We start from the raw sequence: 12,375 nt of genomic DNA, 5'->3' as shown, positions 1-12,375 counted from the left end.
AAATACTTTAACTACTGCTACTAGATTGGGTTTTAACGATAATTTTATTTATTGATTATAATAATTAGATGAAATGATAACGAATTTTTGTATATAGTGATATTCAGGTACAATTTTTACATAAACGGTGAGAATTCCTTGCACAATCGCCTGCGAGCGAAGTACGTTTATTAATTTCATTTTATTTGACTTTTTTTACACACCATACATCAAATAATATTTCAAACTAAACATAAGAGCCATTTCTTGTTTATTGATTAAAATATACTTGTGTTTGCTAGCAAACGAAAAAAACCGACTTCAATTAGATCGACAAGTAATACAACGTAAGTAGACGAAAAAATTAACAAACAGTAGTCGTCACTACGATTTTCGAAGGTTCCCCTCGATTTTTCTGGGTTGCCATCATCAGATCCTTTTTTCCTTATCATGGTGCTACTACCCTAAGGATATTTCCTTTCCGACAAAAAAAGAATTATGAAAATCAGTTTATAAGCGACGAAGCTATACGCAAACACACAAAAATATACGTTAAAATCAGTTTTTTTTTTTTTAATTAAATATAAAAAAAAATATTTTTATGTTTTTGTTACAATAGAATTGATTCGTTATTATTTTTCCGAGATTGACATTTTCATCGTATTAATAAATTCTAAGCGCCAACTGATAAAATTTTACTTTACAATAAATTGTAACGATAAATGACTAGACGTAGCATATAAAACTAATTTGTTAACAAACTAATTATTATATTATAACATCAAAACATAACCCTGAATGAACAAGTTTAAGAATAATTTTATTAAAATTCACGTGTTTCGACTGACTAAGAACAAAATTATATCTAAATTTATAAAGCAACTGTTAGATAGACTAATTTTTTTTAAAGCAGAAGAAGATAATCCTTAATCCTGATTTCAGACTATGTTTATACGCATCTTAGTCAAGACTAAAAATTATCTGAAAACTAAAGCATTTCTTTGGAATTCCATATGCATTTTTTTGGAAGATTACCATCCAAACAGATCATTACACTCCGTATTTACAGAAATCGTGAGCTCCAGTACATTCCACGCTGGGTCTGTGAGTGGAGTCCCATATACCGGGACCACATCTCTGACACATACCAACCAGAGTGCAAGGGATGCGAACTAGCTGCCTGAACTGATGAAGTAGACCACGCGCCTTTCGGAGAATGAGGCGACCGTCCATGTACATGGCTGAAAGTAATAAATATTTACATAGAGAAATCGCACATAATATAATTTATCATCTAATTGTCATCACTAATAATTTCTTATACTCACCCAATGAACTGAAATGCAACAACATTTCATCTGTATTGAGATCTTGTGCAATAACATCATCAGCATATACGGCAATGATGGCAAGACACAGGAATAGGTGGAAATAATCCGTCTGATAGTTCGCCCAGCAAGCCTCCCACATACGAAGAGCGACTGCTTCCGTGAATTCACGTTTAAAACATCTACAAGAAAAATAAGTTATTGGAAATATCTCCATTATATGTGAAAAATAAATATATAACATATTATGTTAATACATTCTGTATATATATATCAGTAACTATCGGTGTGGTAACGCTAACGACAAGGCCACTTTGATGTTTCAAACATCGTCGTTTGAAATTCATCAATTTCAAACCGTATAACTCTAAGGCCATCCCTAATTGGTGAATAATAAATACGACTCTACGACGCCGGCACAACGTGTTATGTAAAGTTATTTTAACTGATGTAAGTAGTATACCAACTTGACAATAAGATTTTGTAGTAAGTTTCCAGGACCGGATTTAGAGGTCTGGAGGCCTCGGGGCAACAAAAGAGTGGAGGCCTCTTGGCCCCAAATTATTTTCCAAATAAAATGGACAATTTTTTTAAAAGGTAAAACGCGAAAAAAAAATATGAAAGGAAAAGTTGATTACTAGTGTTTACTAGTCGGAATTTTTTTTTTTTTTCGAAGTCTCTATTGTGAAGGCCCCGGGGCTGTAGCCCCATTAGTCCCCTAAGACCGACCCTGTAAGTTTCATTCCATCGACGTCAACAAAAATACAACTTATACAATATGTAATGCGATTATAAAACTAACAGACAATCGATCGATAATTCGATACAACAAGTGTGTGTGTACGCACGTAAGAAGTTATACTTCATTGGCTAGCTAACTTCAGGGTGTCGGTTTATTTTTTTGTGAAGGTATGCGAGCGTATCGTAAAAATTTATTTTAGGCACTTTTTTTAGGCATTCATTTAGACACAGTGATCACAGAAACTAGCATACAAATTGTACCTATATATATGTACTTTATTTGGAAATATTATGTCGTACGTTTTTATGTATAACGATTTTCTGGTAATAGTTTTAAGTATTTGTAGTTACCGTTAAAATTCTTTATTAAAATATTTGACGGAAGCTTACAATAAAATCCATCTGTGACAAAATAACAATTCCATGGCGTCCACGTGTTTCTCGAGATGTTTATAAAAATGCGGCAGCATGATCCTTATTAGTTCACGAAGATAACTCTGTAAAAACGGAGATTTTTTTTATGAAAGTAGCCTATGTCAATATGCATATGTGGGTGCTACAACGCGACATGTTATCGGTATGGATATTAAATTCAATTTTACTTAGGGATATAATAATTCATTTTACATTTAATTTATTTTTAATTTTGAAAATTTTCTGTTTACAAAACCCTACAGGACGCGCGAAGCGAACCCAACTCTCGTCGAGCGCTTAAAATCAATATCGATCCTTGTACATCATGTGTATCACGGGCACACAGTGAGCAAATAAATATTTGCTTGAGCGTGAGCAAATAATAATTATACTTATAAACAAATTATCTTATCACTACACATTTAGGACACAAGTCCTAATTTATTCATATTATCATTCTTCCAGTACTAATATTTTTAGTTAATTTAAGTTAATTAGAGATAAAAGTGGAAGGAAATGACTATAAAATTTATATTATATTTATATATTCATAATATAATTCCACAGACCATAGAAATTTTATATACTACTCCGTGTATAAATCCCTAATGCAATTTACGAAGTTTCGCTCGAGAAGAAATATTTGACCAAATTTGTACCTGGCTCCCGTACCATAATACAATAGACTCTCGACTACGAGGCGACAAATCTCATAAAATAATGCTGACGAATGTTTGTAAGTTATTGCGCACTGATTAAGTAAATAATTTTTATTGATACGTATCAGGTAATAATATATACTATAAAGCTTAAGAGTTTGGTCGATTGAACGCGCTAATTTTTTAAGGATCGATAATTGTTTTAAATTCAAAAAAATCTCACTGCTGTTCTCAGTGATAGGTACATCATAGCCTGTTTATGAAGGAAAGCGGCAGCAAATAATGAATGAAGATATTGCAAAAGGTGTAAAATGTATTATTTTTGATAGCGTAACATTATTATGGGATGGTGATATGATGATAAATTAAAACGACCGAAGTCGCGGAACAGTTAGTTGTTAATAAACACCAAACTTGTGTTAAATTGTTATAAGTAGTTAATTATACGATATATCGTATACTTTACATCGTATAATTAAATAGTAAAGAACTTTATACTTATGTAGTCATTGTTTAAAAATTATTTGTAATTCAACTAAGGAGGAATTAATGAAAAAACTATTTTGCACTAACAGAACAATGATAATGGTATCTTAGATCTTATTATATGAGTGATGATTACCAAATTGTTATCCATGTCGTTGTCCGTGGGAGTACAAACGAAAATTGCTCGCTGCATGAGACCAACAAAGCACCAGAATGCTTCTGGCTCACACTTTATTTCGCATAAAACAGGCGCCAGTAGGTCGCTCATCCCTTGCGTGTATCTACAAAAATATTAGTTTATAGGATCACATACCTACATAAAATTAATGTCTGGATTTCATTTTATTTTAGTTTGTTTGCCAATACGGAACAAATACACAATATTTCTCTCTGTTATGTACAGCGAAAACCTCACGGGTTTGTTTGTGTACTAAGAGTCTTTCATTTTATGAACTATAAAACATTTGATCACTATCTTATTCTACAATCCATTAACAACACAAGATAGGACTTACCCTAATGCTGGATTATAGACTGCGTAATTCAGTAAAATGTTCTTCATAATTTCGACGTTATAATTATTTTCACCTGCGAAGAATGGATTCCCTCTATCCGTCCTAACGACATCTTTCTCTATTACGCTCTGTACCGTCTTCCAAAAGATCGCATGTTGTTCAGGAGTCATTTTCTCTAATCGCCTTTTCGTTATTTCATCATATTCTCTTGTTCTAATTTGTAAAATAATTTCCCTTTCATCATAATTTGAGTTATATGGATAACAATGTAATAGGAACGGCCATACTTCTCGTCTTAATTCTTTGTCCAGTCCTCCGAAGAAAACGCATTTCCTTAAGAACAGATCATCTTCGATCGCTCCTTTCCCATTCATGACTTTGCCGTAAAATAGCTCTGGAGTAATTTTTGGAACTTTTCCTTCTTCAGGATGTTGCTCTGATTTCTGGACCTCCGGACGGCAAACCATGAAGTGACGATATGGTAAATTAGGTTCTTCAGATCCTAAAAAAGAAAACAATAAAACATAGAAACAATAAAAAACTAGCTTTTTCTACAACCAGTATCTGTGAGTTTCGTTATGATAAAATTGTATCCAGGCATCTTTAAATGATGAAACAGACTATGCACTTTTAAGCGAATGTCTTTTTCTCGTTTTTGTTACGTCTTATCAGACCATATATAGTTATAGCTTTGCTCTACATGTGTTTTTTTTTTTTTTTTGTCACTAGGTCGGCAAACAAGCGTACGGCTCACCTGATGGTAAGCGATTACCGTAGCTTATAGACACCTGCAACACCAGAAGCATCGCCAGTGCGTTGTCGACCCAATCCCCAATCCCCCCAGGAGCTCTGGTCACCTTACTCACCAACAGGAACACAATACTGCTTGAAAACAGTATTATTTTGCTGTGATCTACTGTAAGGTCGAGGTACTACCCTAGTCGGGCTGCTCCATATTTTGAGCAGGAAATTCCTGCTGTGCTCTACCTCAGTTAGTGTGTGTGACTATAACGCTATATTATAATGTACAACAAGATTTGTAAGACTAGTCAAGCTAATTATGAAAATAGTTAACATTTATTAATATACTTAGGCGATTCCTACTTATTTTAATAGATTATGAGTTCATAAATATATAAAATATTTATTTTTCTTAGACTTATACTAATTAATAAGTAAATATAAATTTATTTTACCTACCTGGTGTCAATTTAATGTTATGCAACAAGGCGTGCCACCTGTGCAACACTTGCGCTAGGTGATCGAGACCTCCGTGATGGAAGTGTAATATCTTGTACTGAGACTCCCTGGATGCTACGACCAGTTGACCGCACGTGCAATCATCATCATTGAAGAATAATCGCAAAGAACGCATTTGACTTAGATCCACAGAAAACCTACAAAATAGTGTTAAATTAAAATTTAATAAATCAGCTGATCAAAATCGGCTGCGTCAACAGTTCCAACAGCTTAATACTCCCTTGTGGCAACATATAAGGTATAAAAACGCGTTGGCAGATATACTCTTGTTTCCAGGAATTTGTAATTTAAAAATTAATGAGTTGTGTTTTTTCGACTAAAGGTAAAGATTTTTTTTTGCATCAGAAGAAGAAATCATGGCCGTAACTACAACTGCCTTGTTATGTCAAAGAGAACTATGGGAATCCGGATTGCAAAATATTACTGGTTAGGCTTATAATAACTCAAGTGAATTAAAACCGAATACCCTCTTAAATAAAGTTTCTGAAACACCACATGACAAGCCGACGATGACGAAATCGGTCCATCTGGAAGATAGTTCTGAGGCGAGGATACATAAAAAAAATACAGTCGAATTGAGAACCTCCTCTTTTTTTTCTTGAAGTCGATTAAAAAATATAAAATTTTGATATATCAATTACTCATCACTTCAGCCTATCGTAGTCCACCTGCTGGACATAGGCCTCCACAAGTTCGCGCCAAAAATGGCGTAAACTACTATGTGTGTTGGCCATAGTCACCACGCTGGGCAGGCGGGTTGATGACCACAGGCTGACTTTGTCGCACCGAAGACGCTGCTGCCCGTCTTCGGTCTGTGTATTTCAAAGCCAGCAGTTGGATGGTTATCCCTGCATCGGTAGGCTTTATAAGTTGCAAGGAGGTAGTGGAACTGTGTTATCCCTTAGTCGCCTCTTACGACAGCCACGGGAAGAGAGGGAGTGGCTATATTCTTTACTGCCGTAGCCACACAGCATCAATTACTAATGTTATTAAAATAAAAAAAGCAGTTAAGTTTGCGATAGTAAATAATTAAATTAATTAATATTTATTTCCGGCACACAATATCTATCACACCGTTATAAAATATAAAAGTTGGATCTCAGATCCAATCCTTAGTCAACAAACAGGCTTTAAATCGAAAAAAGTAGGTAATTTTTCGAACCGTCTCGTCTGTTGAAAGTCTGAAATTGAATTCAACTTTTAATTGTATTATCATTGTACGGATTTTAGCTAAAAGTCTTACCAATGTCACTTAAGAATAAAGTAAATATTAAATGCGGGTCAAAGCTTAGAACCCAACATAACATAAAAGTTAAGTCGGAGAGAATCATTAGACCTCAATAATGACATACCAAAGGGAGAGACGCTGAACGTGAAGGAACGCGCAGACTATTTATATACATACCTATATAATGACAATGAAATACCCACGAAATGGGAACATTACGTTTGAATTTCGTATACTTACTCCTCAGTATCCATAGACACGCTAATATTTCGCATGCTAATGTGTAATAAAAGGGTTTTTTTAATTAATTCAGATTGTTATTATTTATGACACTTAGGTTAAATTAGTTGTTACGTTCATATATAAACTGGGGAATCCTAAACAATTTAATTGAATAACGCAGAATAAATATGTATGTATCACGACAAATGTCACTTAAATAATATTTAACATTTTAACATAAAACGTATATTCATGTCCTCACAATTACTCCACATAAATTATATATAATTTTATAGAAATAGATAATTGTTTGCTCTACCGGAATACACAACTAAAAACTTTCTAATTGCTTAAATTATTAAAATCATATATAGGACGGCTTTAATTTTGAAACAATATCAACATGATTGTCGGTCATTAATTTTTTTACTTATTTAGTGCGAATTGTTCCCACGGGTATTGCTGGTATATATTAAACTACTAAATAAGTTTAGATTACAGCCAAGTATATTTAAAATCCGCCAACCTGTAGTGGAGAAGCATGGTGGATTAAGCTCCAATCCTTCTCCTATATGGAAGAAGAGACCTATGCCCAACTGTGGGATATTACAGGCTGAATGCTGAATGCATATTTAAAATACGGGTAGAAGCTGATTCAAATAAAGCCAGCAAATATTAATCTACTTCTAGGTACAGTAAAACTGTAACTAGTTCATGTCTGTAAGTGTATATATAGAAGATAGTTGAGACAAAAATGTTAGTATGAAAGGTTTTGATAGAACCAACAGAAGCCAAAAACATGATTTATAAATTGATGTCTGCCTATATGTTGTTTAAGACCGAGCTTAGCTCGGTATTTTTAGTAAATCGTGTTTATTTGGAAATCATATTTAAATACGAATTACATATTGATAAAATATGAATAATATTTTCCGATTTTACCGACATAATAACAAAAATATATGAACTGGTTATTTAAATAAAAAATCATGAGTGCAATTAGAAAAAAAAAGATATATATATATATACAAGAATTCTTCGTTTAGTATTAGATATTTTTAATAATTTTGTTTTAACGGAACCCTCGGTGCGCGAGTCTGACTCGCACTTGGCTGTTTTTTTTTTTTCAGTTATATTGCTAGAAGTATATATAATACCTACGTTATAAACTTTTCATTTTACTACGCCGCTTAGAAACTAAGAGATAAAAAATTTATATGTGAATGAAGTCGCGGGTTAGTGTTCAAATAATTCTAGATTTCCATACGCTTAGGCTTCAGCCTGTAATATCCCACAGATGGGAATAGGCCTCTTTCCCGAGGAGAAGGATCTTAATCCACCACGCTGCTCCAATGCTAGTTGGCGGATATATTCCTACTATGTAGTAACAATCGCTATCATGTGTAGATGATAACAACCGGGACCGACGGCTTAACGTGTTCTCCGAGACACGGTGGGGAGACCTATAAAGACTATGGCAAACATCTGTATGGCCAATACAAATGTTTGTCATGTGTGGGGATCGAACGTGAAACCGCTAGCGTAACAGCCACAACCCAGTGCTATGACCGTTGCGCCAACACGCGTCACGGCGCTTCCATGCTGAATAATAATTTTGAAATATATCGTAGGTTCGATTTGTGGGACGTAAAAGTTATAGACATTAGTAAAAACTTTGCATCTTATTAAAACTGTTAATGAGAGAATCAAGGAACATGACCTTTGTGAAACTGTAAAGGATATACTGTAGGTATTAAATATCTACATTAATTGGTACACTGTGACATGAAATATAAAAAAAAAACGGTCAAGGGTGAGTCGGACTCGCGCACGAAGGGTTCCGTACCATTGACTAGGTAAAATATTTCCTTTGGGTACGGAATCCTAATAAAAACCAATAGTGAATGACGCGGCGATAATAGGTATTTAATGGCGAATTAAACCTGATTAAATTGTGAAACATTTGTCATTGTCAACCTTTACTTAACGATACCTTCAAAATTTAAATACGTATAGTTAGCAGTGTTATTTATTTATTTTAAACAGAGTATTTCAGCGCGTTATAAGTGTGACTGTGGTACACAAATTAGTCAATTGAAAACAACAATTTGATGTAGTACACTTCAGCCTGTAATATCCCACTTCTGGGCATAGGCCTCTTTCCCCATGTAGAGACCCACAAGGACTGCACAAACACCCAGACCATTGCAAACACCTGTATGGCCAATACAAATGTTTGTCATGTGCGGGGATCGAACCCGCAACCGCCTGCGCAACAGGCACAAGCCATGGCTGTAACCGTTTCGCCAACGCGACGTCGTAACATAGTCAACGTAGTAACATAGTTATTATTATTACTAACGTAGGGAAATACGTACACAACAGACAGCTACGTAAGTATTTTGTTCTGTACTTTTTTATGAATAGGTAGGTTTTTAACCGACTTCCGAATAAGGAGTAGATTCTCAATCCGATTGTATGTTTTTATCTGTTACATGTATAACTTTTGACTGGGTGGATCGATTCTGGTATTTCTTTAAATGAATGGCGGTGCGTGTCATGTGGTCCCATTTAAATTTAACTAATTCTAACGAGTACTTTTCGAGTTATGTCAATAATGTGTATACTTGAGTATTTTTTCGTCGACCTACTTTGTATTATAGCGCATAACTTTTTACTGGGTATACCGATTTTGATTATTCTTGCTTTAATCGAAAGCTGATACTTATCTTGTATTCCCATTCTAATTTAATTGAGATTTGATCAAGGCTTTTTGAGGAATATTTGACGCGTATTTACTTGACTATTTTTTCGTCTACTTACGTTGTATTACATGTCTATGTAATTGAAGTTAGTTTTTTTCGTTTGTAAGCAAACGCAATTACATGTGGTCTCAGGGTCTCATTATAATTTTAATTCGCTAATCGAAAATAGATTGAACTTTAAGCTCACCTTCGACATTTCAAAGGCTGTCGTCTTTGCGGCACTGGGGAGCTCTGAACGCTGTCGGGGAAAACCAAATTATGTTTCAATGCCAAGAACTCTGGCGTACTCATCCAATTAGGATTGCCTTCATCGCACGAACTCATCGACAGGGACCTCATGAAACTACCAGAAACAGAGTCTGGTGTAAGATCAACGTTTTCCACATTTGGGTTAGCAATCGTTATATTAACGGACGTCATTGACTGGGAACGAACATGACGATCAAATTCAAATATCTGATCTTTCGATTCTTCCTTATCTAAAGAAACGAATACATCATCTTTACTGGAATCAGCTGATTTTATTGTTGGCTTGGAACTAGAAGTTAATTCCTCATGAGTTGTGTCGTTTTGGGTGTACCTCGTATCGTTTGATTTAATGCTTTGTTTATCTGAATTTGAATTGAGGCTGGTGGTCTCTGAGGAGTCAGAGAAGGCGTTATCATTATTGGTATATTTTCTTTTCTTCTGCTCTACTGTCTTTTGAGTTGGTATGTCTCGAGGATGTGCAGCTTTGATACCATAGCCGATCTCGTCACTGGGACTTGTTTCGACGGCAGATGGACATTTTTTTAAAGTAGAATTAGGTATCCAGTTCAGAAATAGCGTGGGTCGTTTAGCGTTATTGTGTTGATCAGTAAATACCTTCGTCGTTATCGTCAAATAACCCGGATGATGAACAATATCCAATTCGTGTCTCGCAATAGTTGGTGGATGAACGCACACATTATTTTTACAAAACAAAATTTCATTGTCGACGTAATCCGGCAGCGGCTCGTTGTCATCGAACTCGAGTCCCAGGAAATAGCTCGACGCACGTTTTATGAGATCCGGCAGGGGCATGTTGGTTTACATTTCTTAATAAAAGAAACCGTATTGAAACTTAGCGTTATCACTCGCGTCAAACTCATTTAAGCGCGGTACGAATACTACGCGCATGTAAACACCCACACTGGGTTAAACGTGTTGATAACGCGGTATTGATCGCTTGAAGCCAGTGCTCGCGTTAACGTCAGCTGTGCCTGTGACACAATATCTAAGCGTCTCGCTCATATTACATGTAACGAATACTCTTGAGTAGGTACTCTTTTTGACCTGTTAACATTGGATTAGATTAGGAAATGATTTGTAGGATAACAATTTTTTTTTGTTCGAATTATTTATTTAAAGATTATAGATAATAGTTATGTAACTATTATCTACAATCTATGAAGCACTCAATCAATTCATCTAGATAACTTAATATTTTTATTTCATTCTGTTTAATCTTTAGAATATATTAATATTACTGTTTTCATATTATACATGGTTTCTTTTATAATGTTGGAAGACCTACTTAACGATAACTCTATCGATTATTTCTTCTATAAATAACTCAAGGGATAACAGTACTAATGCCAGTAACTTGTTTCTAAAATAACATTACTGTTTTAAAGTGCTTCCAAGATGAACAGTTGCCATTGGCGATTGCGGTACGTTAATGACAAAAGCGATAGAAGTGCAATATTCCGGCAGTTTTACCTTTAGTGAATGTTCAAATACTTAAAATCTATCAATAAATTACTGATTGCCTGGCATTGATAAACTTAGTCGCCAACGTGAAAGAGCATACATTAAAATTTGTTAATCAATATCCTTAAAAAATACTGACAAACGATCGATTGCAATTGAGAATCCGTTCAAACCCTTCTTCATTGTTTATCAGTTATCCCTGCAGAAAATTCTAAGTAAAAAAACGATGATTTGTATGGGAAGTTATTGTAAACTACTGCGTTTGAAATTTTTTTATACAATTTTTATCTGGATACCAGATAGATCTATCTCTTTTTATTTGGAATTTTCAGCAGGGATCCTTTAATAGTATAATATGATAACCGTCAATAAAAAACTCGGTAAAAACAGGTAGGGTCTGTGTTTCAACGAAGAAGCTTAATATTGTTCCCTTGATTATAACAGTAAAACAATAAAATGAACACCATAAATTAGATAAATCAATGTTTATTACTTAAAATTAAAATCTACAGAAATATAGGAATTCTTAAATTGTGATCAAGTTATGGTTCTTCTTCTTTATAACATTGTCATAAAGCTGTTTTGAGTCCACTAATTTGATTTGAAAGCTCTATTTCTTAGCATCCTTTACTGATTCTACTTTATAATGTAATTTTGTGTTTCACTCGGAATTGATAACTGTGGGAAGCCCCTACATTCCAAGGACAAGATTATTCAATCCTTAATACCTATGAAATACAGCTAAAATTGGCTTGTTTAATAAGAAGCTCATATAAAATACCTCTGAGAACTCGAGAAGTACCATTTATGTACAGTTAAATTCAGGTACAAACAGTGTTACAAACCTCAAAACTCGTATAATTTAAGTTTTATGTGCCAAAATAGAGTAAATCGGAAGAATATACACTAAAATCGTTTTATCAGTATCTATTCGCGAGTTCCACGGATAAATCGGCTACTTTTACATCACTGGATCACGGCACGAATGGTTACGAAAAGAGTAAAAATTAAAGATATACCTACCTCATCAATTTTTACTGCTTTCCC

General features: G+C 34.4%; 1 protein-coding gene across 1 annotated transcript; it reads right to left on the bottom strand.

The window, feature by feature from the left end:
- Window positions 1-778: 778 nt before the first annotated feature.
- LOC123657046 (TBC1 domain family member 16) lies at window positions 779-10,838 on the bottom strand. The gene is made up of 7 exons (XM_045592644.1): window positions 9,785-10,838; window positions 5,323-5,519; window positions 4,123-4,624; window positions 3,744-3,888; window positions 2,439-2,545; window positions 1,308-1,489; window positions 779-1,220 (listed from the first exon to the last, which is right to left on the bottom strand). Exons 1-7 carry the CDS (start codon window positions 10,657-10,659, stop codon window positions 1,030-1,032), a joined length of 2,199 nt encoding a protein of 732 aa, XP_045448600.1. The 5' UTR covers window positions 10,660-10,838; the 3' UTR covers window positions 779-1,029.
- Window positions 10,839-12,375: the final 1,537 nt, after the last annotated feature.

Source organism: Melitaea cinxia, chromosome 10, assembly GCF_905220565.1.
Source record: "Melitaea cinxia chromosome 10, ilMelCinx1.1, whole genome shotgun sequence".
Taxonomy (NCBI): Eukaryota; Metazoa; Arthropoda; class Insecta; order Lepidoptera; family Nymphalidae; genus Melitaea; species Melitaea cinxia.
The sequence above is the reverse complement of the archived record's forward strand: the minus strand, read 5'-3'. Positions and strand labels throughout refer to the sequence as shown.